This window comes from Oncorhynchus tshawytscha, unplaced genomic scaffold, assembly GCF_018296145.1.
Source record: "Oncorhynchus tshawytscha isolate Ot180627B unplaced genomic scaffold, Otsh_v2.0 Un_scaffold_7692_pilon_pilon, whole genome shotgun sequence".
Taxonomy (NCBI): domain Eukaryota; kingdom Metazoa; phylum Chordata; class Actinopteri; order Salmoniformes; family Salmonidae; genus Oncorhynchus; species Oncorhynchus tshawytscha.
This window is the reverse complement of record NW_024609664.1, coordinates 175,385-202,831: the sequence shown is the minus strand read 5'-3', so window position 1 is coordinate 202,831 and position 27,447 is coordinate 175,385. Positions and strand designations below refer to the sequence as shown.

General features: G+C 44.1%; 1 protein-coding gene across 3 annotated transcripts; it reads left to right on the top strand.

Moving 5' to 3' along the window:
• Positions 1-2: 2 nt before the first annotated feature.
• LOC112242443 (zinc finger protein 585A) lies at positions 3-25,179 on the top strand. Of its 3 annotated transcripts, none has more exons than XM_042316730.1 (18): positions 3-377; positions 757-1,338; positions 2,053-2,116; positions 8,816-9,051; positions 9,908-10,301; positions 14,798-15,104; positions 15,461-15,550; positions 15,657-15,752; positions 15,924-16,053; positions 16,255-16,423; positions 16,696-17,192; positions 21,694-21,912; positions 22,181-22,343; positions 22,527-22,664; positions 22,744-22,971; positions 23,230-23,596; positions 24,322-24,393; positions 24,494-25,179. In XM_042316730.1, exons 1-18 carry the CDS (start codon positions 369-371, stop codon positions 24,738-24,740), a joined length of 4,008 nt encoding a protein of 1,335 aa, XP_042172664.1. In that variant the 5' UTR covers positions 3-368; the 3' UTR covers positions 24,741-25,179. The 3 variants fall into 3 exon arrangements, with proteins under 3 accessions (XP_042172664.1, XP_042172663.1, XP_042172665.1); XM_042316729.1 differs by having other exon boundaries at positions 4-377; positions 22,512-22,664; XM_042316731.1 differs by lacking the exon at positions 757-1,338 and having other exon boundaries at positions 5-377; positions 22,512-22,664.
• Positions 25,180-27,447: the final 2,268 nt, after the last annotated feature.

Here is a 27,447-nt window from a genome sequence, read left to right as displayed (position 1 = left end):
GAGTAATCAACTACCGCTTGTGATTGATCTTCTACTTCGGTCTTTTTTCCTGTTAAGCTAGCAAGTTTATAGTTGACCGATGGTCGCTTCTTCTTCTTCTTCTTCCCGTTTGCTAATACAACTATTCAGCTATGAACTTCGCTTTTGTCTTACGTTCATCGGCCACGGGACTTCGTTGAACGGCGACTTTTGGAGATCACCGTTATATTATGTCCTGGGCAACATCGTAAGACTAACAGGTGAACAGGTTTAGCTACCGTTAGCCATGGCCCTGTCCTGGTTGACATGACAACTCTCCCGACCTGCTGATGACCCGCGTGTCATCCCTGTGATATTCCTGCCCGGTGGACCATCTTAAACAACACAGCATGGATGAGGTGACAGGACATTTGTCCTTTCAATATATATGAGTGTAAATATTTCATGTAGCTAGCTTGCTGGCTTGTCGCCGATGCCAACTAGTGTCTGCTGTCAGTTGAATTGTTGGTTGTAATAGCAATGTCGTTTTTAGCTAATCACATAGTCAACCTTTTATGTGTCTAGCGTTAACTGTGTTGTTTCGCAATATGAACAAAAACAGCAACAACTTCTTGATTTGAGTTTTTTTTAAACTTTAGTATCCGGCAGGAGACGATACAGCAGTGTAGTGATGTTCCTAACTCAGGGTCCAGCGGACTAGACTGAACCAAGTGCTGAATTTGTTTAAATTGTTTACCTGTAAGGGTGAAGCCTAGCCTGTGCTGTTCTCTGCTGCAGGAGTCTGTAGACCAAGTGTCCAGCCTGTCTCCTCTTCGCCACAACGCTGGAGCTGACTGTAACCATGGTGACCAGAGCTCACTGTTGAGCCAGCGGGAGATGGTGTTGGAAAACCACGATTATCTCCATCACCGTGAAACACTGGCCTCAAAGGTTTCCGCGGAAGAGAGAGGAGTGTGGTGCGAGTCTGATGTCCCTGTAGTACAACAGAACAACCTCGACAACACAACATCATCCACTAAGAAGTCTTTCCCCTGCTGTGTGTGTGGACGACTCTGCACTACAAAACAGTCCCGGGACCGACACATGAAGACCCACACGGGAGAGAAGCCGTTCCACTGCACCGTGTGTGAGAAGAGCTTCTCTCAGCAGTCCTCCTTTAGGATACACCAGAAGAGCCACACGGGGGAGAAGCCCTATCGCTGCCTTGCACCTGACTGTGGGAAGAGCTTCTACCAATCAGGAGCCTTGTTGAGACACGGAAGGGGTCACGCTGAGGGGTCGACTAGACTAAGAGCTGCTGAAGATGTGCTGCCACACCAACAGGAGCTGCTTGTCCAACAGGACGATACTAGTAACAAGGTGGGGAGGACTAGTGCTGTGTCTCAATTGGAGGACTAGGGCTGTGTCTCAATTGGAGGACTAGGGCTGTGTCTCAATTGGAAGACTAGGGCTGTGTCCCAATTGGAAGACTAGGGCTGTGTCCCAATTGGAAGACTAGGGCTGTGTCCCAATTGGAAGACTAGGGCTGTGTCCCAATTGGAAGACTAGGGCTGTGTCCCAATTGGAAGACTAGGGCTGTGTCCCAATTGGAAGACTAGGGCTGTGTCTAAATTGGAGGACTAGGGCTGTGTCTAAATTGGAGGACTAGGGCTGTGTCTAAATTGGAGGACTAGGGCTGTGTCTAAATTGGAGGACTAGGGCTGTGTCTAAATTGGAGGACTAGGGCTGTGTCTAAATTGGAGGACTAGGGCTGTGTCTAAATTGGAGGACTAGGGCTGTGTCTCAATTGGAGGACTAGGGCTGTGTTTCAATTGGGACCGTATTCTCTATATAGTGCACTACTTTTGACAGGAGCTGGCTATAATCAGTTACTCAGCCCTATGGGCCCTGGTCAAAGGTAGTGTACTATTTAGGGTATAGGGATTGGTCCTGGTGCCTGGTAAAAAAAGGTAGTGCACAATATAGGGATTAGGGTGCTATCTGAGACACGACTCCTAGACAACTGGCTGTACAATAACTTTTCAACAGGTATGTTTCAACTGTTTTTAACTTCTGATTGTTGCTTCATTTTAGAATTCTAAACTTCAGGCTGTAGTGGATGTGCTGCCAGAGCAAGAGGATGTCCGTCTGGCTCAAGGTACTGACAGGAAGACATGTTGCTACTATGCAAATCATGTTCAAGTTCCATAAATCACCCAGGCCGGCCCCCATTGGTAAAGGGCCGTAGTACCTCAAGGTACTGACGGGTGGTTTAGGAAGACGTGTTGCTACTATGCAAATCATGTTCAAGTGAGTTGCTGGCCCTTTGAGGTCCACAATATACACTGAGTGTACAAAACATTAAGAACACCAGCTCTTTCCATGATATATATACATACACACACAGTGGGGCAAAAAAGTATTTAGTCAGTCACCAATTGTGCAAGTTCTTCCACTTAAAAAGATGAGAGAGGCCTGTAATTTTCATCATAGGTACACTTCAACTATGACAGACAAAATGAGGAAAAAAATCCAGAAAATCACATTGTAGGATTTTTAATGAATTTATTTGCAAATTATGGTCATAGTTGAAGTGTACCTATGATGAAAATTACAGGCCTCTCTCATCTTTTTAAGTGGGAGAACTTGCACAATTGGTGGCTGACTAAATACTTTTTTGCCCCACTGTATACAGTGCCTTGCGAAAGTATTCGGCCACCTTGAACCTTGCGACCTTTTGCCACATTTCAGGCTTCAAACATAAAGATATAAAACTGTATTTTTTTGTGAAGAATCAACAACAAGTGGGACACAATCATGAAGTGGAACGACATTTATTGGATATTTCAAACTTTTTTAACAAATCAAAAGCTGAAAAATTGGCGTGCAAAATTATTCAGCCCCCTTAAGGTAATACTTTGTAGCGCCACCTTTTGCTGCGATTACTGCTGCAAGTCGCTTGGGGTATGTCTCTATCAGTTTTGCACATCGAGAGACTGAAATTTTTTCCCATTCCTCCTTGCAAAACAGCTCGAGCTCAGTGAGGTTGGATGGAGAGCATTTGTGAACAGCAGTTTTCAGTTCTTTCCTCAGATTCTTGATTGGATTCAGGTCTGGACTTTGACTTGGCCTTTCTAACACCTGGATATGTTTATTTTTGAACCATTCCATTGTAGATTTTGCTTTATGTTTTGGATCATTGTCTTGTTGGAAGACAAATCTCCGTCCCATTCTCAGGTCTTTTGCAGACTCCATCAGGTTTTCTTCCAGAATGGTCCTGTATTTGGCTCCATCCATCTTCCCATCAATTTTAACCATCTTCCCTGTCCCTGCTGAAGAAAAGCAGGCCCAAACCATGATGCTGCCACCACCGTGTTTGACAGTGGGGATGGTGTGTTCAGGGTGATGAGCTGTGTTGCTTTTACACCAAACATAACGTTTTGCATTGTTGCCAAAAAGTTCAATTTTGGTTTCATCTGACCAGAGCACCTTCTTCCACATGTTTGGTGTGTCTCCCAGGTGGCTTGTGGCAAACTTTAAATGACACTTTTTATGGATATCTTTAAGAAATGGCTTTCTTCTTGCCACTCTTCCATAAAGGCCAGATTTGTGCAATATACGACTGATTGTTGTCCTATGGACAGAGTCTCCCACCTCAGCTGTAGATCTCTGCAGTTCATCCAGAGTGATCATGGGCCTCTTGGCTGCATCTCTGATCAGTCTTCTCCTTGTATGAGCTGAAAGTTTAGAGGGACGGCCAGGTCTTGGTAGATTTGCAGTGGTCTGATACTCCTTCCATTTCAATATTATCGCTTGCACAGTGCTCCTTCGGATGTTTAAAGCTTGGGAAATCTTTTTGTATCCAAATCCAGCTTTAAACTTCTTCACAACAGTATCTCGGACCTGCCTGGTGTGTTCCTTGTTCTTCATGCTGCTCTCTGCGCTTTTAACGGACCTCTGAGACTATCACAGTGCAGGTGCATTTATACGGAGACTTGATTACACACAGGTGGATTGTATTTATCATCATTAGTCATTTAGGTCAACATTGGATCATTCAGTGATCCTCACTGAACTTCTGGAGAGAGTTTGCTGCACTGAAAGTAAAGGGGCTGAATCATTTTGCACGCCCAATTTTTCAGTTTTGGATTTGTTAAAAAAGTCTGAAATATCCAATAAATGTCATTCCACTTCATGATTGTGTCCCACTTGTTGTTGATTCTTCACAAAAAAATACAGTTTTATATTTTATATCTTTATGTTTGAAGCCTGAAATGTGGCAAAAGGTCGCAAAGTTCAAGGGGGCCGAATACTTTCGCAAGGCACTGTATGTGTGTAATCCCCATCCCTGCAGGAGGCCTTTTGCCTTCTGGTAGGCCATCATTTTAAATAAACATAGACTGACCAGGTTTATCCAGCTGAAAGCTATGATCCCTTATTGCTGACGCTTGTTAAATCCTCTTCAATCAGTGTAGATAAAGGGGAGGAGACTGGCCATGCTGCTGCTCCAGTTTCAACTTCCACCTGACTGTGCTGCTGCTCCAGTTTCAACTGTTCTGCATTATTATTATTCGACCATGCTGGTCATTTATGAACATTTGAACATCTTGGCCATGTTCTGTTATAATCTCCACCCGGCACAGCCAGAAGAGGACTGGCCACCCCACATAGCCTGGTTCCTCTCTAGGTTTCTTCCTAGGTTTTGGCCTTTCTAGGGAGTTTTTCCTAGCCACCGTGCTTCAACACCTGCATTGCTTGCTGTTTGGGGTTTTAGGCTGGGTTTCTGTACAGCACTTTGAGATATCAGCTGATGTACGAAGGGCTATATAAATACATTTGATTTGATTTGATTTGAGACAGGTCGAAGAAGGATTTTTAAGCCTTGAGACAAACGAGACATGGATTGTGTATGTGTGCCATTCAGAGGGTGAATGGGCAAGACAACAGATTTGTGCCTTTGAACAGGGTAGTAGGTGTCAGACGCACCAGTTTGTGTCAAGAACTGCAACGCTACTGGGTTTTTCATACTTAACAGTTTCCTGTGTGTATCAAGAATGGTCCACCACCCAAAGGACATCCAGCCAACTTGACATGGGAAGCATTGGAGTCAACATGGGCCAGCCATCCCTGTGCAACTCTTTAGACACCTTGTGGAGTCCATGCCCCCAGCAAATTTAGTCTGTTCTGAGATCAAAGAGCGAGGTGCAACTCTTTAGACACCTTGTGGAGGCCATGCCCCCCCGACAAATTTAGTCTGTTCTGAGATCAAAGAGCGAGGTGCAACTCTTTAGACACCTTGTGGAGGCCATGCCCCCGACAAATTTAGTCTGTTCTGAGATCAAAGGGCGAGGTGCAACTCAATATTAGGAAGGTGTTTCTAATGTTTTGCACAGTCAGTGTAAATATGCCTCTGGACTTTGTGTTTTTATCCTGAATAATGTTCAATGTTCCACGACCGTTGAAAAGTTTGGGGTCACTTAGAAATGTCCTTGTTTTTTGAAAGAAAATCGCCTTTTTTTTTGTCCATTTAAAATAACATCAAATTGATCAGAAATACAGTGTAGACATTGTTGATGTTGTAAATGACTATTATAGCTGGAAACGGCAGATTTTTAATGGATTATCTACATAGGTCGTACAGAGGCCCGTTATCAGCATCCATCACTCCTGTGTTCTAATGGCACATTGTGTTAGCTAATCAAAGTTTATCATTTTAAAAGGCTAATTGATCATTAGAAATCCCTTTTGCAATTATGTTAGCACAGCTGAAAATGGTTGTTCTGATTAAAGAAGCAATAAAACTGGCCTTCTTTAGACTAGTTGAGTATCTGGAGCATCAGCATTTGTGGGTTCGATTACAGGCTCAAAATGGCCAGAAACAAAGAATTTACTTCTGAAACTCGTCATTCTATTCTTGTTCTGAGAAATGAAGGTTAATCCATGTGAGAAATTGCCAAGAAACTGAAGATCTCGTACAACGCTGTGTACTACTCCCTTCACAGAACAGTGCAAACTGGCTCTAACCAGAATAGAAAGAGGAGTGGGAGGCCCCGGTGCACAACTGAGCAAGTGGACAAGTACATTAGAGTGTCTAGTTGCAGCTTCATTAAATAGTACCCGCAAAACACCAGTCTCAACGTCAGCAGTGAAGAGGCGACTCAGGGATGCTGGCCTTCTAGGCAGAGTTGCAAGCAAAAAGCCATATCTCAGACTGGCCAATAAAAATGAAATATTAAGATGGGCAAAAGAATACAGACAGAGGAACTCTGTGGCCATCGAAGGTGAGCATTTACCCACTGAAGTCGGTTTCGACGCCGAACAGCAGTCAGGTCGAGACCCTGGTGAGGACAACGAGCACGCAAATTAGCTGCCCTGAGACGGTTTCTGACAGTTCATGTAGAAATTCTTTGGTTGTGCAAAACCCACAGTTTCATCATCTGTACGGGTGGCTGGTGAAGAAGCCGGACGTGGAGGTCCTGGTGGTTATACGTGGTTACACGTGGTCTTCGGTTGTTAGGCCGGTTGGATGTACTGCCAAATTCTCTAAAACTTTACATTAAATTCTCTGGCAACAGATGTGGTGGACATTCCTGCAGTCAGCATGCCAATTTCACACTCCTTCAAAACTTGAGACAGCTGTGGCATTGTTTTGTTTGACAAAACTGTACATTTGAGTGGCCTTTTGTCCCCAGCACAAGGTGCACCTCTGTAATGATCATGCTGTTTAATTGAAACTTCTTAGGGCTGCAATCCCGTTAACGGGATCGATATGCCAACAGCCAGTGAAAGTGCAGGGCGCCAAATTCAAAACAACAGAAATCTCATAATCAAAATTCCTCAAACATACATGTATCTTATACCGTTTTAAATGTAATCTTGTTGTTAATCCCACCACAGTGTCCGATTTCAAATAGGCTTTACAGCAAAAGCACCACAAACGATTATGTTAGGTCACCACCAATTCAAAGAAAAACTCTGCCATTTTTCCAGCCAAAGAGAGGAGTCACAAAAAGCACAAAGAGATAAAATTAATCACTAACCTTTGATGATCTTCATCAGATGACACTCATAGGACTTCATGTGACACAATACATGTATGTTTTGTTTGATAAAGTTCATATTTATATAAAAAAATCTGAGTTTACATTGGCGCGTTACGTCCACTAGTTCCAAAAACATCCAGTGATTTTGCATAGCCACATCAATTCAACAGAAATACTCATCATAAATGTAGATGATAATACAAGTTATACACATGAAATTATAGATATACCTCTCCTTAATGCAACTGCTGTGTCAGATTTTTTTTTAAACGGAAAAAGCAAACCATGCAATAATCTGAGACGGCTCTCAGAAAATAAATACAATTTTCCCGCCATGTTGGAGTCAACAGAAACAAGAAATCACATTATAAATATTCCCTTACCTTTGATGATCTTCATCAGAATGCACTCACAGGAATCCTAGTTCCAGAATAAATGCTTGATTTGTTCGATAATGTCCATTATTTATGTCCAAGTAGCTACTTTTGTTAGCGCGTTAGGTACACATATCCAAATGCTCGTGCAGGTCCCGCATAACTTCGGACAAAAACTTCAAAAAGTTATTACAGGTCGAAGAAACATTTCAAACTAAGTATAGAATCAATCTTTAGGGTTTTGTTGTCATAAATCTTCAATAAAGTTCCAACCGGAGAATTCCTTTGTGTCTAGAGAAGCAATGGAATGCAGGTCGATATCATGTGGAATGCGCGTGACCAGGAAATGGCTCTCTGCCAGTAACCTGACTCATTCAGCTCTTATTCAGGCCCACAACACAGTAGACGCCTCATTCAAGTTTCTAAAGACGGTTGGCATCTAGTGGAAGCCCTAGGAAGTGCAACTTCATCCATATCCCACTGTGAATTCAATAGGGCCTGGGTTGAAAATAGACCAACCTCGGATTTCTCACTTCCTGTTTGGATTTCTTCTCAGGTTTTTGCCTGCCATATGAGTTCTGTTATACTCACAGAGTATAATGTTATACTCATTCAAACAGTTTTAGAAACGTCAGTGTTTTCCATCCAATACTAATAGTAATATGCATTTATTAGCAACTGAGACTAAGGAGCAGGCCGTTTACTCTGGGCACCTCTGCGCACCTTTCATCCAAGCTACTCAATACTGCCCCTGCAGCCATAAGAAGTTTTAATCAGCTTTTTGATATGCCACACCTGTCAGGTGGATGGATTATCGTGGCAAAGGAGAAATGCTCACTAACAGGATGTAAACACATTTATGCACAAAATGTAAGAGAAATAAGCTTTTTATGGGGAGTTTCTGGGATCTTTTATTTCAGCTCGTGAAACATGGGACCAAAACTTTACATGTTGCGTTTTTTATATTTTTGTTCAGTGTATTTGAAGTCATTCCAAATACTTTATCTGGGATTAATTGGGCTTGTCTTGCGCAATGGAACCAATAAGAGTAGACGCAAACCCCGCCCATCTGGTGCTCCTGGCAAGCTAGAGCAAACGCTAACAGTATCTGAAAGATTTCAGATAGTATTTGAACCCAGGTCTGGTGGCCACTGGTCTAACCCAGAGACATATATTTAGAGCGTTGGGGTTCCATAGTCGCAGGCAGAACAGTTGAAACTGGAGCAGCAGCATGACCAGGTGGACTGGGGACAGCAAGGAGTCATCAGGCCAAGTAGTCCTGAGGCATGGTCCCAGGGCTCAGGTCCTCCGGGAGGAGAGGGAGAGAGAGAGAATTAGAGGGAGCATACTTAAATTCACACAGGACCCCAGATAAATATAGGACTGACCCTAGCCCCCCGACACAAACTATTGCAGCCTAAACCTATCTCATTCCCACAGGAGACAGTCCTGCTCCTCCTCCCAGCTCCATCCCCTCTACACCGGGACGACTACCTGTCCAACACCAGCAGAACCACAACAACACTTCCAACACCTGTCAGAAGTGCGGAGAGCAGTTCTCTACCTTCTACAAGCTGCGTGTCCACCTGACCACCCACAGGGGAGAGAAGCCCTTCTCCTGTCCAGACTGTGGTCAACGCTTCTCAGCCCGGGGCTACATGGAGTCACACCAGAGGGTAGGTTCAGTTGATTTGAGTGCGTCCCAAATGGGATCCTATTACCATTGGGCTCTGGTCAAAAGTATGTCCCAAATGAGATCCTATTACCATTGGGCTCTGGTCAAAAGTATGTCCCAAATGGGATTTAAAACCATTTTAAAAAGTACAAAGAAATACAATGAAAGTGTTAAAGCATTGGGCTCTGTTCACCCAGTCTGCAAAATTGTAATTATTCGCCTACCTCCTCATGCCTTTTGCACACAATGTATATAGATGTATATTCTCCCAGACTGTTCACCCAGACTGTTCACCCAGACCCAGGCTGTTCACCCAGGCCCAGGCTGTTCACCCAGGCTGTTCACCCAGGCTGTTCGCCCAGGCTGTTCGCCCAGGCTGTTCGCCCAGGCTGTTCGCCCAGACTGTTCGCCCAGGCTGTTCGCCCAGACTGTTCACCCAGGCTGTTCGCCCAGACTGTTCACCCAGGCTGTTCACCCAGACTGTTCGCCCAGGCTGTTCACCCAGGCGCTAATGTTGTTGAGGGTCCAGCAGCGCACAACAAATATGGTGTTCTAGCGCACGTGCAATGATGTCCGAGGGAAAAGTAAAGTGTTCATCGTTTTCAGTAACTTCTTTATTTTTGTCATATCCCAAATGGACGTGGCAGTTCCACCAAATGCAGATTCCAGGTTTGACTAAAGGATCACTTTAGTCAAACAATATATTTAGGGTATTTTCATTCATTAGCCAATGTTTGTACAACCCCCAAATTGTTTTTTTAGATTGAGCACTTATTGTCCAAAGCAAAAACTCTGATTGTTTAAAAAACAACTATTCCTTTTAAATACACTTATTTCCAATGTGGTCCTGGGTGTAGGTACACATCAAGGAGAGATCACACCCCTGCCTCGACTGTGGTAAAAGGTTCCTCTCCCTGGGAGACCTGAAGAGACACCAGCAGAGCTTCTCCGAGGAGAGACCGTACAGCTGCTCCGAGTGCAGGAAGAGTTTCACCCAGCCGGGGTTGCTAAGGGCACACCAGAGGACACACACCGGGGTAAAAGGTTACCGCTGCCCCTACTGTCACAAGGACTTCTTCACTGCCTCCAGTCTGAGGAGACACAGGAAGCAGGCGCATGCGGAAGAGACCGTCACGCTGCCCCCTAGTGGTGGACTCCAGCTGTCACATGCTGGAGAGAGCCTGGGTCAAGCTGAAGCTGGTATACCAGGACTGAAGGTCATAGTGAAGGAGGAGGAGGATCCTGCTTTTGGTGAGTACATGTTCTCTCACATGTCATGGTCACACCTTATTATGTCAGACCGGGTTTAGTTACACACCAACTACTAATAAAACGAAGTAAGGAGGGATTCTCCTATAAAATATAAATCATTAAAGCTAGAGTCCTTAGTTAAAATAATAACAAAGGGGACACCCCGCCCCTGTTTTGGTAAAAAGCTGAGGAACGGGCCTGGAGAAATGTAACCACTCTCAAATACATAGACCGAGCAGTGAATGCAAGGACTCACCATCTATGATATCAAAATGTATAGTTTTAAGTCTACAAAAGTGTTTGATAAAAATGTACATTGTTAACAAACATTAGAGCGAAACATTTTTATATTTTGGGTTCTGATGGGGTACGACAGTTGAACTAAACTCATTTAAATATTTCTAAGTTGTATTCTACAACAATCACTGGGTATATATCATTAAAGGAATGTTCCACAGCTTTCCTCCGCAATTCCACAGGAAGTTGTTACACGCAAACCTCTCTCTGGCCACGTTGCATGAGCGGTGCAAAAATAAATGCACACATACAGTACATGTCAATCAATCATTTCACCCACACCACTCGCGCACATGAACTAGCGCCTGTGTAGCCAAGCGCTCAAATAGAACTTGGTTCTATCTGAGATGGTCCATCCACTGCAAGACCCCTCCTTATTGGATATCAGGAAGATACAAACCCAAGTCCCCTCCTTATTGGATATCAGGAAGATACAAACCCAAGTCCCCTCCTTATTGGATATCAGGAAGATACAAACCCAAGTCATACAAACCCAAGTCCCCTCCTTATTGGATATCAGGAAGATACAAACCCAAGTCATACAAACCCAAGTCCCCTCCTTATTGGATATCAGGAAGATACAAACCCAAGTCTCCTCCTTATTGGATATCAGGAAGATACAAACCCAAGTCCTCTCCTTATTGGATACCAGGAAGATACAAACCCAAGTCCCCTCCTTATTGGATATCAGGAAGATACAAACCCAAGTCCTCTCCTTATTGGATATCAGGAAGATACAAACCCAAGTCATACAAACCCAAGTCCCCTCCTTATTGGGTACCAGGAAGATATAAACCCAAGTCATACAAACCCAAGTCCCCTCCTTATTGGATATTAGGAAGATACAAACCCAAGTCCCTTCCTTATTGGATACCAAGAAGATACAAACCCAAGTCCCCTCCTTATTGGATATCAGGAAGATACAAACCCAAGTCCTCTCCTTATTGGAAATCAGGAAGATACAAACCCAAGTCCTCTCCTTATTGGATATCAGGAAGATACAAACCCAAGTCCTCTCCTTATTGGATATCAGGAAGATACAAACCCAAGTCCCCTCCTTATTGGAAATCAGGAAGATACAAACCCAAGTCCTCTCCTTATTGGATACCAGGAAGATACAAACCCAAGTCCCCTCCTTATTGGAAATCAGGAAGATACAAACCCAAGTCCTCTCCTTATTGGATACCAGGAAGATACAAACCCAAGTCCTCTCCTTATTGGATATCAGAAAGATACAAACCCAAGTCCCCTCCTTATTGGATATCAGAAAGATACAAACCCAAGTCCCCTCCTTATTGGAAATCAGGAAGACACAAACCCAAGTCCCCTCCTTATTGGATACCAGGAAGATACAAACCCAAGTCCCCTCCTTATTTATTTTTTGGAACCAGGAGAATGAGGGTAGGGCTGCCTTATTACCGGCTCTCAACCAATCATGCTATTTTGTTAGTTTTTACGCGTTGTTCGTAACTTGTTTTGCACATAATGTTGCTTCCACCATCTCTTATGACCAAAAAGAGCTTCTGGACATCAGAACTGGTATTATTAATCTCAAATTGGACAAGGAGTTCTTCTTCAATGAGTCAGACGCAATGGATATACTGCAGACACCCGACCAGGACCCGATCCCCGTGATTTACTGGAGAAGGAAACAGAGATTTTGAGGCAAAAGATCAGGGTGCCTAGCGAGGATCAGGCGACGAGTGGCTAATTTGCCCTTGCCTTCTGTTCTGCTCGCTGACGTTCAATCGCTGGGAAATAAAATGGGACGAACTGAAAGCACGTATATCCTACCAACTGTAATATCTTATGTTTCACCGAGTCGTGGCAGAATGACGACGCTAAGAACAACAGCTGGCGGGTTATACACTCTATCGGCAAGACAACAGTAGCCTCTGGTAAAACCCGGGGCGGAGGCCTATGCATTTACGTAAACAACAGCTGGTGCAGTGAGTGAATATAAACTCCTTACCCCGTTCTTCTTTAGTATCACATTTAATATGTTTTTAAACAACTCAGACACCATTTGAAAAAATGATTGCACTTTATTACAGTTCATCCAGAGGACCTGGATGAAGGAGGATCGATATTCCTCATCAACCTGGATGAAGCCTCTGTAGTGACCATCAGGAGATATATATATATATTCCTCATCAACCTGGATAAAGCCTCTGTAGTGACCATCAGGAGATATATATATATTCCTCATCAACCTGGATAAAGCCTCTGTAGTGACCATCAGGAGATCGATATTCCTCATCAACCTGGATAAAGCCTCTGTAGTGACCATCAGGAGATATATATATATTCCTCATCAACCTGGATAAAGCCTCTGTAGTGACCATCAGGAGATATATATATATATTCCTCATCAACCTGGATGAAGCCTCTGTAGTGACCATCAGGAGATATATATATATTCCTCATCAACCTGGATAAAGCCTCTGTAGTGACCATCAGGAGATATATATATATTCCTCATCAACCTGGATAAAGCCTCTGTAGTGACCATCAGGAGATATATATATATTCCTCATCAACCTGGATGAAGCCTCTGTAGTGACCATCAGGAGATATATATATATTCCTCATCAACCTGGATAAAGCCTCTGTAGTGACCATCAGGAGATATATATATATTCCTCATCAACCTGGATAAAGCCTCTGTAGTGACCATCAGGAGATATATATATTCCTCATCAACCTGGATAAAGCCTCTGTAGTGACCATCAGGAGATATATATATATTCCTCATCAACCTGGATGAAGCCTCTGTAGTGACCATCAGGAGATATATATATATTCCTCATCAACCTGGATAAAGCCTCTGTAGTGACCATCAGGAGATATATATATATTCCTCATCAACCTGGATAAAGCCTCTGTAGTGACCATCAGGAGATATATATATATTCCTCATCAACCTGGATAAAGCCTCTGTAGTGACCATCAGGAGATATATATATATTCCTCATCAACCTGGATAAAGCCTCTGTAGTGACCATCAGGAGATATATATATATTCCTCATCAACCTGGATAAAGCCTCTGTAGTGACCATCAGGAGATATATATATATTCCTCATCAACCTGGATAAAGCCTCTGTAGTGACCATCAGGAGATCGATATTCCTCATCAACCTGGATGAAGCCTCTGTAGTGACCATCAGGAGATCGATATTCCTCATCAACCTGGATGAAGCCTCTGTAGTGACCATCAGGAGATCGATATTCCTCAACCTGGATAAAACCTCTGTAGTGACCACCAGGAGATATATATTCCTCATCAACCTGGATGAAGCCTCTGTTTCTCTACGTTACCAGCTAGGCTATGTCAATACTACCACTTTTCTCTACGTTACCAGCTAGGCTATGTCAATGCGCTAGCTCTAGATGTAAAGAAACTAGGCAGGACTCTAAGTTACGTAATGATAGCAGAACTAACGATTCACAACAACACTGACGTTATATGTCAGGTTTTCAATGTAAAAACATTAGCTGGCGGAAAAAACTTACTCTGCTGTTATCTGTCTTCTTCTTCGCTGGTTTAGGATGTCTTCTCCAGATGATCTTCAGGATTACAGTCTCCAGGCTGTTTAACTAGGAACGCACACATTTCCCCCGCATTCGAGGGGGCGGGGCAGAGGGAAGTAGAGATCAGGAAATCAACCTCACTCCTCCCTGAAGCTTGTTGTAGTTTAAAAAAAAAACGTGTTTACCCCAAATATGCCACTGATGGTCAAATCCGGATACAGAAAAAGAATACCTAGCTTTTGATCTACAGGGCTACAGGTTCATAACGTGATCTGGACAACAATGTTGAGGTCAAAAAATGGCCATAGAGTTCCTTTTTTAATTTTAAGTCCAAAAATGGATGTAGCAACTGTAGATTCTAGCTTTTTTTTTTTAAATGACTCATTACCCTTTGACCTTTTTTTAAACGACTCATTACCCTTTGACCTTTTTTTAAATGACTCATTACCCTTTGACCCTTTTTTTAAATGACTCATTACCCTTTGACCTTTTTTTAAATGACTCATTACCCTTTGACCTTTTTTTAAATGACTCATTACCCTTTGACCTTTTTTAAATGACTCATTACTCTTTGACCTTCAGCTCTCATGTTAAGTTAGTTAGTTAGATAGATAGTTAGTTATGGTTTAGTATATTTAACCCAAACTGTTGTCCTCATCCACACAGGAGACAGTTCTAACAACCACCACTCTGAGACTACTGAGGAGAGTCTCCCTGCAGCCATAGAGCATAAACAGCATCACAGCTGTCACAGAAGAGTCCACTCCTGCCTTGTGTGTGGGAAGGAGTTTCCCATTGCATACAAGCTACAAGTCCATATGAGAATCCACACTGGAGAGAAGCCTTACTCCTGCTCTGTGTGTGGGAAGAGCTTCGCCCAGAAGGGGAGCCTGACGCTCCACCAGATCGTCCACACTGGAGAGAAACCTTACTCATGCCCCGACTGTGGGAACACCTTCTCCCAGATGATCAGGTGTGTTGTTGTTATCAGTGTAGACCAGTGTCGTATTAATTAGTGCACACCTAGATTCTAGTGCACACCATAGCAAAACGTTTTTGCAAAGGAAAACGAAAACAAGCCCTTCATATTGAACAACTACAGGTCATCCCTTCTGTTACGGCCGTGTGCATCCTTTTGGTTCCTAGTGAACACGATCCTCGTCCGTCCTTTTTAAGTATATATATATACATATATATATGTGTATTTATGTATTTAGGTTGGCACATGCCATTTGCTCATGGAGTTCATTGGTTTGTTTTGACTGGCTGCTATGTGGGTGTAATCAAACTTAAACTACCTATAACCAACTTATCTTTATAACTGATCAGCCTGAAGAGACACCAACTGCTGCACACGGGAGAGAGACCGTACAGCTGCTCCGAGTGTGGGAGAAGCTACACCCAGCAGAGAAACCTGAGGTGTAACCTATGCTTTTTATTTATCAATTATACGGTTTACAGGGTCATTTCAAGTAGTCAGAAGTGTTTTTTGTTGTTTTTTAAATCTACTTTTATCTTATCTTAGGGCCCACCAGCTGAAGCACACCGCAGAGAGACTTCACCGCTGCTCTGTGTGTGGGAAGAGCTTCTTCACACCCTCAGGACTCAGGGATCACCAGAGGTTAGTATGGACTTGAATTGATGATTTCACTATTATTTTTGTCATCTCTTTTATTTGATGTTCCTTTATTAATCTCTTTTATTGCCTTCTGTTGTTGTTTTTTGATCTCCTATATTTCATTAAGTGTTGTGATTTTAAATACACTTTTAAATAAAGTTTGATTTGATTTAGGTCTCACACAGGAGAGAAACCATTCCCCTGCTCTGTGTGTGGGAAGAGCTTCTCACGGCCTGGTCCCCTGAGAGAACACCAGCAGACTCACACAGGAGATGGTGGACAGGTGGAGCGAGACCGCGACAAGGTGGGAGACAATTGTAGCCACGTCCCAAATCGCAATAGCCTGGGCCTTGGGAATAGGGTTCCATTTAAATTATGACTGACAGTGTTTCAAGAGGAGACGTCAATATTCTGTCATCTAGGGAACCTACATAGGTAGTTAGGGCCAAGAGCTTTGTTATTCCTATCTTGTTTAAAAAAATATTGAATTAAATTTCCATTCTAGGACCCTGGTGACCGATCGAGACCCAAACCCAAAGAGTCCCTGGGTGAAACTCTGGGACTGAAAATTATAGTTGAAGAACTGGAGAAAGAAAAGGAGGCGAGAGAAGATGAGGAAGTTGGTGGTTTGATCAATTCCGACGGAGAGGAAGTTGGTCACGTTTCTCTTTCTAGTAAGAGGCAGAATGATGATGATTTTGATTGAGCTCTTCAAAATGGCACCCAATTCCCTACATAGCACTACTTTTGACCAGAGCCCTATAGGGAATAGGGTACTATTTGGAACACAGCCTCTGTGTTAGTTAGTCGGTCAGCTAGTGTTAGCATAACGGCTAAGTATTTGTTTAAACTGCTCTACACTTTTGCCCATAGGGCTCTATGTAGGGAATAGGGTTTCATTTGGGGACGCAGATCCATTGTTTAACCTCTCCACTTTTCCACACAGGAAAAAGCCCTGTCCCAGTCTTTGTTAGCGGTGAGATTCCCTCTACATCAACAGAACCTGAACAACACCAAAAAATCCAGGAGAAACGATACAGAACCAAGAAGCATCACCTCTGCTCGGTGTGTGGAAAGGAGTTCCCTAAACCATCGAAGCTAGTTGCACATCTCCGCACACACAGTGGAGAGAAACCCTTCCGCTGCTCCGTGTGCGGTAGAGGTTTCTCCACAGGGGGTATCACCCTACAGAGACACCTTCTGACTCACACAGGGGAGAAACCTTACCACTGCTCTGTCTGTGGGAAGAGGTTCATCCAGCGAGGGAATCTGTTAAAACACCAGAAGGTACACACTGGAGAGAAACCTTACTCCTGCTCCGTGTGTGGACGGAGTTTCCCTCGATTTGAGCGTCTGAAGGACCACCAGCGGACACATACAGGAGAGAAACCTCAATCTTGTGATGTCTGTGGGATGAGGTTCTCCTACGCATCCTCCCTCAAGGTCCTTTAGCCATTATTACCACACTTCCCTACATTGTTTTTTATCACTCAAATTGTATTTTATTTGTCACATGCTTTGTAAACAACAGGTGTAGACAATATACACAATGAGTAACGATAACTTGGCTATATAGACAATGAGTAACAATAACTTGGCCAGTACAGAGTCCATGTCCAGGGTTACGAGGTAATTGTTTACCTTTATTTAACAAGGCAAGTCAGTTAAGACTTTTCAATGACGGCCTAGGAACAGTGGGTTAACTGGCCTAGGAACAGTGGATTAACTGCCTTGTTCAGGGGCAGAACGGCACATTTGTACCTTGTCAGCTCGGGGATTCGAACTCGGGGATTCGAACTTGCAACCTTTCGGTTACTAGTCCAATGCTCTAACCACTAAGCTACCCTGCCGTCCCAGGGTGGACATGAGGTAGACATGAGGTAGACATGAGGTAGACATGAGGTAGACATGAGGTTGACATGAGGTTGACATGAGGTTGACATGAGGTTGACATGAGGTTGACATGAGGTTGACATGAGGTTGACATGAGGTTGACATGAGGTTGACATGAGGTAGACATGAGGTTGATATGTACAAATATAACTAGGAATAAAGTGACGGATAATAAAGAGTAACTAACTATTAATCTGATGGCTTGGGGGGGTAGAGGCTGTTCAGCAGTCTGATGGCTTGGGGGTAGAGGCTGTTCAGCAGTCTGATGGCTTGGGGGTAGAGGCTGTTCAGCAGTCTGATGGCCTGGGGGGTAGAGGCTGTTCAGCAGTCTGATGGCTTGGGGGGAGGCTAGAGGCTGTTCAGCAGTCTGATGGCTTGGGGGGTAGAGGCTGTTCAGCAGTCTGATGGCTTGGGGGGGTAGAGGCTGTTCAGCAGTCTGATGGCTTGGGGGGCAGTCTGATGGCTTGGGGGTAGAGGCTGTTCAGCAGTCTGATGGCTTGGGGGTAGAGGCTGTTCAGCAGTCTGATGGCTTGGGGGTAGAGGCTGTTCAGCAGTCTGATGGCTTGGGGGCAGTCTGATGGCTTGGGGGGCCTAGAGGCTGTTCAGCAGTCTGATGGCTTGGGGGTAGAGGCTGTTCAGCAGTCTGATGGCTTGGGGGTAGAGGCTGTTCAGCAGTCTGATGGCTTGGGGGGCCTGGGGGTAGAGGCTGTTCAGCAGTCTGATGGCCTGGGGGTAGAGGCTGTTCAGCAGTCTGATGGCCTGGGGGGCTTGGGGGTAGAGGCTGTTCAGCAGTCTGATGGCTTGGGGGGTAGAGGCTGTTCAGCAGTCTGATGGCAGGTAGAGGCTGTTCAGCAGTCTGATGGCTTGGGGGTAGAGGCTGTTCAGCAGTCTGATGGCTTGGGGGGTAGAGGCTGTTCAGCAGTCTGATGGCTTGGGGGTAGAGGCTGTTCAGCAGTCTGATGGCTTGGGGGTAGAGGCTGTTCAGCAGTCTGATGGCTTGGGGGGTAGAGGCTGTTCAGCAGTCTGATGGCCTGGGGGTAGAGGCTGTTCAGCAGTCTGATGGCCTGGGGGGTAGAGGCTGTTCAGCAGTCTGATGGCCTGGGGGTAGAGGCTGTTCAGCAGTCTGATGGCTTGGGGGTAGAGGCTGTTCAGCAGTCTGATGGCTTGGGGGTAGAGGCTGTTCAGCAGTCTGATGGCTTGGGGGTAGAGGCTGTTCAGCAGTCTGAGAGGGCTGTTCAGCAGTCTGATGGCTTGGGGGGAGGCTGTAGAGGCTGTTCAGCAGTCTGATGGCTTGGGGGTAGAGGCTGTTCAGCAGTCTGATGGCTTGGGGGTAGCTGTTCAGCAGTCTGATGGCTTGGGGGTAGAGGCTGTTCAGCAGTCTGATGGCCTGGGGGGCCTGGGGGTAGAGGCTGTTCAGCAGTCTGATGGCCTGGGGGAGGCTGTTCAGCAGTCTGATGGCTGTTTCAGCAGTCTGATGGCCTGGGGGTAGAGGCTGTTCAGCAGTCTGATGGCTTGGGGGCAGTCTGATGGCCTGGGGGTAGAGGCTGTTCAGCAGTCTGATGGCCTGGGGGTAGGGGGGTCTGATGGCTTGGGGGTAGAGGCTGTTCAGCAGTCTGATGGCTTGGGGGGGGTAGAGGCTGTTCAGCAGTCTGATGGCTTGGGGGGTCTGAGAGGCTGTTCAGCAGTCTGATGGCTTGGGGGTAGAGGCTGTTCAGCAGTCTGATGGCTTGGGGGTAGAGGCTGTTCAGCAGTCTGATGGCCTGGGGGAGGCTAGAGTCTGATGGCTGGGGGTAGAAGCTGTTCAGCAGTCTGATGGCTTGGGGGTAGAGGCTGTTCAGCAGTCTGATGGCTTGGGGGGCTGTAGAGGCTGTTCAGCAGTCTGATGGCTTGGGGGTAGAGGCTGTTCAGCAGTCTGATGGCTTGGGGGTAGAGGCTGTTCAGCAGTCTGATGGCCTGGGGGTAGAGGCTGTTCAGCAGTCTGATGGCTTGGGGGTAGAGGCTGTTCAGCAGTCTGATGGCTTGGGGGTAGAGGCTGTTCAGCAGTCTGATGGCTTGGGGGTAGAGGCTGTTCAGCAGTCTGATGGCTTGGGGGTAGAGGCTGTTCAGGGATGGCTAGAGGCTGTTCAGCAGTCTGATGTCTTGGGGGGGGGTAGAGGCTGTTCAGCAGTCTGATGGCTTGGGGGTAGAGGCTGTTCAGCAGTCTGATGGCTTGGGGGGTCTGATGGCTAGAAGCTGTTCAGCAGTCTTATGGCTTGGGGGTAGAAGCTGTTCAGCAGTCTTATGGCTTGGGGGGGTAGAAGCTGTTCAGCAGTCTAATGGCTTGGGGGGGAGCTTGGCCCCAGTGATGTACTTGGCCGTACGCGCTACCCTCTGTAGTGCCTTGCAGTCGGATGCAAAATTTCTCATCAGCATCCGGATTAGTGTCCTGCTCCTTGGAAGCAAAGCTCTATCCTTTAGCTCATTGCGGATGTTTCTTGTAAACCATGGCTTCTGGTTGGGATATGTACGTACCGTACCGTCACTGTGGGGACGATGTCGTCGATGCACTTATTAATGAAGCTGGTGACTGATGTGGTAAACTCCTCAATCCTGGAACATATTCCAGTCTGTGCTGAAGAAAAACAGTCCTGTAGCCTGTAGCTTAGCATCCACTTCATTGGACCACTTTCGTATTGAGCACATTACTGGTACTTCCTGATTTGAGTTTTTGCTTGTAAGCAGGAATCAGGAGGTTAGAGTTATGGTCAGATTTGCCAAATGGAGGGTAACGGAGATATTTGTATGCGTTTCTTTGTGTGGAGGAAAGGTGATGGTAGAAATTAGCTAAAACAGATTTCAGTTTCCCTGCATTTTAAAATCACCGGCCACTAGGAGCGCGTCCTCTGGATGAGCATTTTCGTTTTCTTGTTTATGGCCCTATATTGGTAAATAGTGTGGTCTACAGCTTATCATGAGGTATTCTAACTCGGGTGAGCATAACCTTAATTTTAGAGATTGAGCAACCAGCTGTTGTTAAGAGACACACACCTCCCCCTTTGAGCTTACCTGACGCTGCCGTTCTGTCCTGTCAATGCATAGAAAAACCAGCTAGATCTTTGTTCAGCCACGACTCCAAGAAACATAGGATATTCCAGTTCTTCAGGTCCCGTTGATATGGCAGTCTCGAAACGGAGCTCATCCCGTTTATTCTCCAGTGATTGCACGTTCGCCAATAGAACGGAGGGTAGAGGCGGATTATGTCAACCGACGTAGTTCACTAGTTATCTCCACATTCCCCCTTTTCCCCTTACATTCTTTCTATCCCTTTAATGATGTAAGTAAGGTGAGTTGTGACCCAGCTCTTTAATTAAATTCTGACTTGACAGGTGTCACGAGAATTTCTATCCCAATGTTCTAACTGAACTATTTTGTATCTCTGTCTCATTCCTGAAGGTTGTAAATCTCCAGTTCAAAGAAATAGACAGAGTCTCAGCCTGCAATAGATCAATACTTTATTCAGAGAGCGCTCTGTCTTCAAAATGAGAACACAATTGATCAATACTTTATTCAGAGAGCGCTCGGTCTTCAAAACGAGAACACAATAGATCAATTCTTTATTCAGAGAGCGCTCTGTCTTCAAAATGAGAACACAGTTTTTTTTATAGCACACACACACACACATTAACTCACATCAGTAGAAACTCCACCTCTCTTTAGGTGGGCTGTATTTTTCCACAGTTCACATACATAGCTTATCACACTTCTGCAATATTTTGTCATTATCTTCTGCAAGCCTAACCGTTTCTAACAGTTTTTCTCCTCCCTAGGGTGGGGAGGCCTCTCTCCAGTTATTACAAATCGACAGTTCCGTTGTCCTTGAAATGTCTCAACTATACCCAGCTCATATTGCGAAATAGTAACACAATGGCCTAGTCTTAAAAAGTCTAGTCACACATATTATTGGATTATGACTCTAACACATTTTGACTCTAACACATTTCATGCAATTATATGGTTTCAGGGTGGAATACTTTAGTCATTATCTTAAACATAGAAATTCTTCTATCAACAGGTCCATCGCAGGATGCACACTGGGGAGAGACCTTACCAGTGCTCTGTCTGTGGGGAGAGCTTCAACTCAACAGCAAACCTGAGGAAACACAGACAGTCCCACACTGGAGATAAAGGGTCTGCTAACATGAAGAGGGGTCGGCTCCTGAGGTCGTCCCACACTGGAGAGGGGTCTGCTGCTGTTACTGGAGGATTTCAGACTGCTGGAGGTGATGCTCTGGTAAATCATCAGACTACCTGTGGACTATTCAAACCAGATGGGGGAATATGACATCACTAACAGGATTAATTGATTGATTTGTGGCTACAATATTTGTACAGTTTAAAAGTACAAATAAATGCCAGAGGATAAAAGCATTTTATGCTATACCCCCTCGTGCCTTATTGCTTAAAAATACACGTATTTCATCAGAGTAGGATGGAATACATTTTTTAAAAACTAAACAGTCTCTTAACTCAACGTACTGTCTGAATCCTCTGCCATTTAGGGAACCGTGGTCAAAGATAAAAGCTCTCTGGATCCTGACCCAGGCCACGGTGAAGGCTGCAGTCAAACATCTACCATATATATCGATAGTAAAGAAGAGGAGGAGGAGGAAGTTGGTGGTTTGATAAATTCCGAAGGAGAAGAAGTTAATTGGGATTACCTCAGTAAGTAAAATATTATTGGTGATGTATTGGCTGAATCCTACATAGTGAACTAGATAGTTGTTGATGTACAGGCTGAATCCTACATAGTGAACTAGACGGTTGTTGATGTACAGGCTGAATCCTACATAGTGAACTAGATGTTTGTTGATGTATTGGCTGAATCATCAGGTCCTGGATCTTCAGCATTGCAGGGCCCGAAGTCAGTTTCTGAAAAGTTTGAGAACCAAGTTGAAGATGATGATGATGATGTGGAAGAAGAGGAAATTGGTGGTCTGATCAATTCAGACGGAGAAGAAATTGGTTGGGATCGTCATCGTATCAGTAAGTGATAGAATGTTGACAGTTAGAATTTTGACGATTCGCTCGTCATCTAACCCCCCATACTGTTTCATCAACACAGGACAGCGTGTCAGCCATCCTTCTGACAGCGAGGAGAGTCCCTCCGCATCAGGAGAACCTGAACAACACCAGGAGGATCACAACAACACCAGGAGGATCACAACAACACCAGGAGAACCTGAACGACACCAGGAGGATCACAACAACACCAAGTCTCACCACTGCTTTAGATGTGGGAAAGACTTCGCCAACATCTCTAACCTGCGGCGACACCAGAAGAGACACTCAGGTCGTTGTCTCCACTGAGTGCCTGTTAAAATGATGAGTTCTAAATATGGAATTCCACATGACGTTCTTTGATTCCTTTTCATTGATATGTTGTTGTGACCCATTTTAGAATTCACTTTGAATGTGTGTTCCAAATGGCACCCGATTCCCTTCGCAGTGTGCTACTTTTGACCAGAGCTCTATGGGCTCTAGTGCACCACCAAGGGAATAGGGTGCCAATTCGGACACAACCCTAAACACTGTAAATCTGACTCGACAGGAGAGAGTTCCGAACACAGATCTGACAGCGAAGCCAGGAAGTCCCACTGCTGCCCAGAATGTGGAAGAGACTGTAAGAAGCTATCAGCTCTACAAAAACACATGAAGATCCACACAGGAGAAAAGCCGTACCCTTGCTCCGTGTGTGGGAAACAGTTCCGTGAAAGAACAGCCCTCCGCGACCACCAGAAAGTGCACACGAGAGAAAAACCTTACCCTTGCCCCGACTGTGGGAAGAGGTTTGCTCACTCAGGAGCTATGAAGAGACACCTGCTGACGCACACCGGAGAAAAACCTTACTCCTGCTCTGTGTGTGGGAGGAGCTACACCCAGATAGGGCGACTGAGAGAACACGAGCGAACACACAGGTCGGTTCTATGTTAAGTTTAGATGTTCTGCTGTTTAGTCTTTGCTGGCTCCTTTTTAGTCTGCCTATCTTGTAGTATTAGTCACACACATATTTGGGGGCTAAATAGGTTTTAGCCCTTTTTTTAAAAAGCATTTCTACCACTGTTGCTGATGCACATCAGATCTGGGCCACAAAACTTCTCAGAGTAGAAGTGCTGATCTAGGACCTGTCCATATAATCTTATTCATTATCTTATTATTCATTATTATTCATTATGATCTAAAAAGGCTAAACTGATCCTAGATCAGTACTCCTACTCTGAGAGGTGTTGTGAATTACGGGCCCAGCTCGTTTGTTTAAATAATTGGGCAAAAGATCAGAATTAGGCTGTCTGTGTAAACATAACCTTTGTGATTTCTGTGTGTAATAAAAAGTGGTCTACACATAAAATGTATTATTATTATCATCATCATTATTATCATTATTATTATTATTATTACTATTTTTATTATTATTACTATTATTATTATTATTATTATTATTATTATTATTATTATTACTATTATTATTATTATTATTATTATTGTTATTATTATTATTATTATTATTATTATTATTATTACTTGTTGTTATTATTATTATTATTATTATTGTTATTATTACTATTATTATTATTATTACTATTATTATTACTTATTATTGTTATTATTACTATTGTTGTTATTGTTGTTATTATTATTATAGCGATGAGAAACACGACTGTTCCGTCTGTTGGAGGAGCTTCGCCAAAGCTAAGGCCCTCGTCGCTCACTTCAGGTAAAGCACTCTGGGACAACAACTGATGTTAAAAGGGCTTTTATTAAATACTTTTGTGATCCACTGATTCATTCATGAATTGACGTTTTGATTGATTCAGGACCCACACTGGAGAGAGACCCTACAGCTGTGAGGAGTGTGGGAAGAGCTACGTACGAACCCAGAACCTCCGAGCCCATCAGAGGAAAAGTCACAGCAGCTCACTACCAAACCCTGGGACTGAGACCGGGGAAACCCTGGCTGCAGGGGTGAAGAGTGAAGAGGATTCTATTAGTATCAGTGATGAAGAGGAAAAGGAGTTGATGCTAGCAGGGTGGAGGAGAACGAGGACTAGCCAACCACATTAGGATAGATTCCTCTTTGTGCTGACCATCTCTAGACACCGAATGAATAGAATGGACCAGAGCAAGGACTAGCCAACCACATAGGATTTTCTGCATCCAAAATGGTACCCTATTCCCTAAATACTAGGTCCTGGTCAAAACTAGTGCACTATATATAGGGAATAGGGTGTCATTTAAGATGTAGATAGAATCTGTGGTGATGATCTGTAGACAAAGAACCAATAGAATGGACTGTAGTTCTAATTTCCACCAGCAGAGGGCGAGCAAAGTCAGACGAAAATGATTAGTGTTGAGAAATTGAGTTTTATCTAAAAACATACTTTTAGTCATGTAGTGTATGTGGACACCTGCTCATCTAACATCTCATTCCAAAATCATTGGCATTAATATGGAGTCGGTCCCGACTTTGCTGCTATAACAGCCTCCACCTCTTCTGGGAAGGCTTTCCACTAGATGTTGGAACATTGCTGCGGGGACTTGCTTCTGTTCAGCCACAAGTGCATTAGTGAGGTCGGGTACTGATGTTGGGCGATTAGGCCTGGCTCGCAATCTGCGTTCCAATTCATCCCAAAGGTGTTCGATGGGGTTGAGGTCAGGGCTCTGTGCAGGCCAGTCAAGTTCTTCCACACTGATCTGAACAAACCATTTCTGTATGGACCTCACTTTGTGCACGGGGGCATTGTCATGCTGAAACAGGAAAAGGCCTTCCCCAAACTGTTGCCACAAAATTGGAAGCACAGAATCATCTAGAATGTCATTGTATGCTGTAGCGTTAATATTGGTAGCGAACTTTACACCACTCTGCCCGACGCTTGGTATTGCGCATGGTGATCTTAGGCTTGTGTGCGGCTGCTCGGCCATGGAAACCCATTTCGTGAAGCTCCCGACTAACATTTATTGTGCTGATGTTGCTTCCAGAGGTGATTTGGAACTCGGTAGTGAGTGTTGCAACCGAGGACAGGCAATTTCTTTTCACACTTCAGCACTCTGCTGTCCTGTTCTGCGAGCTTGTGTGGCCTACCACTTTGTGGCTGAGCCGTCTTTGCTCCAAGAAGTTTCCACTTCTCAATAACAGCGTTTACAGTTAGTTGAAATGTGGCATCCTATGACGATGCCACATTGAAAGTCACTGAGCTCATCAGTAAGGCCATTTTACTAGTTTGTCTATGGAGATTGCATGGCTGTGTGCTCGATTTTAAACGGATGTGACTTAAATAGCCAGATTCACTAATTTGAAGGGGTGTCCACATACTTTTGTATATATAGTGTATAGAATGGTTGTCTTTTATTTTTTTAAACTGCATTGTTGGTTAGGGGCTCATAAATAAGCAGTTCACTGTAAAGTCTACACCTGTTGTATTCAGCGCGTGTGACTAATAAAATTTGATTGTCACAAAAAGGATGCGAGCAAGTCAATGGGGCAGAAGGCCATGTGTTGTTATGATTCTGAACATCATATAGCAAAGCAACAATGACAAGAAGCTGCCATAGTTCCATCTTGTTCTCGATACCATGTCTTGTTTTGACTGATGTCTCATCTATGCTAATATGGCTAAAATGAACTAGCTAGCTAACCAACAATGATGAATTTGTGCGATTTGAACAAGTGCTCATTGTGCAAATGTATTGGTTTTCAAAAAGCATTTGAAGAATAAAAATATAGTTTACATATTGTCAACAATATAAGCCTGTTTTTTCCTCAAAGTTGCGCCCTCATTATTAACGTAAACTCACCCCATTCTGTACAAATGTGCGCAACCGCATCATTCAAACGAGGCCACAAAGAAAATTGATCGACATGGTAATGGCTCTATATTATTGGAGAAATGTTGAAAAAACGGATCCTCCGTTACATCTAGACGTGTCATGTAACGTACAGCACGCATAAAGCAACTATTTCTGTCTTACAATCTCTCTCCACCAGGTGTAGCACTACTCTCATCCTTTAAAAACAAGAAATGGACAGTGACGGGGTGAGGGATACCTAGTCATTTTTTTTTGCGTCATCCTTCTCAAAGCCGCTGTTTATTTCTAAGATCACTTTAGCACCGCCCTAAAAACCTGATTCAAATTCGACACAAACCTTCAAATAGGTATGTAATGACACATTATATAAACTCTTTATAGTGTTTTATTTACATTTTAGTGTTGATAAGTTGGACAGATCAGTGAAAAGAAGCAATTTTCCCACACATCTCTCCTTCTCACTATCACGCATTAGTTTCGCTTCCCCACCTGCCATTTTTAAAAAGACCAGACGGGCTCATTGCCTGCTTGAATTATGCAGAAACAGGCAGCGTTTAGGTCATGCAATTGATTCTGTTGGAAAGGGGAGAAATTGTGCTTTACAATGGTATTGACATTACAGTTGATCTGGAAGTATTACGTTTTGGGGGCGCTAAAATAAGGGCAATTGTACGGACGAAGGCGATGTACGAGTTTACGTTAGTTGCTTAACAACCAACCCATCCACTGACCACGAACATTCCGTTAAATTTGGATAACCTGACTGAAGAGATTATGCAATTATTCTGTTATTTTTGTATCCATCTCAATCATTCAAATATGTTAGATTCCTTCACAATTGATCGTATTTGTTCTGGTGGTGCCAATAATTAACCCGGTGCGTTGTAGCCAACACATGCAATACCACTCACTGACGTCTATGCACAATCAATGTCATGATTGAATAAATACCCATTAAAAACCT

What these genes read in the sequence shown, in the direction of transcription:
- LOC112242443 (XM_042316729.1), top strand. An exon ending in TGGAGCGAGACCGCGACAAG is followed by an intron (nt 16,054 to 16,254) that starts GTGGGAGACAAT and finishes TTTCCATTCTAG; the next exon opens with GACCCTGGTGACCGATCGAG. An exon ending in TTGGGATCGTCATCGTATCA is followed by an intron (nt 22,665 to 22,743) that starts GTAAGTGATAGA and finishes TCATCAACACAG; the next exon opens with GACAGCGTGTCAGCCATCCT.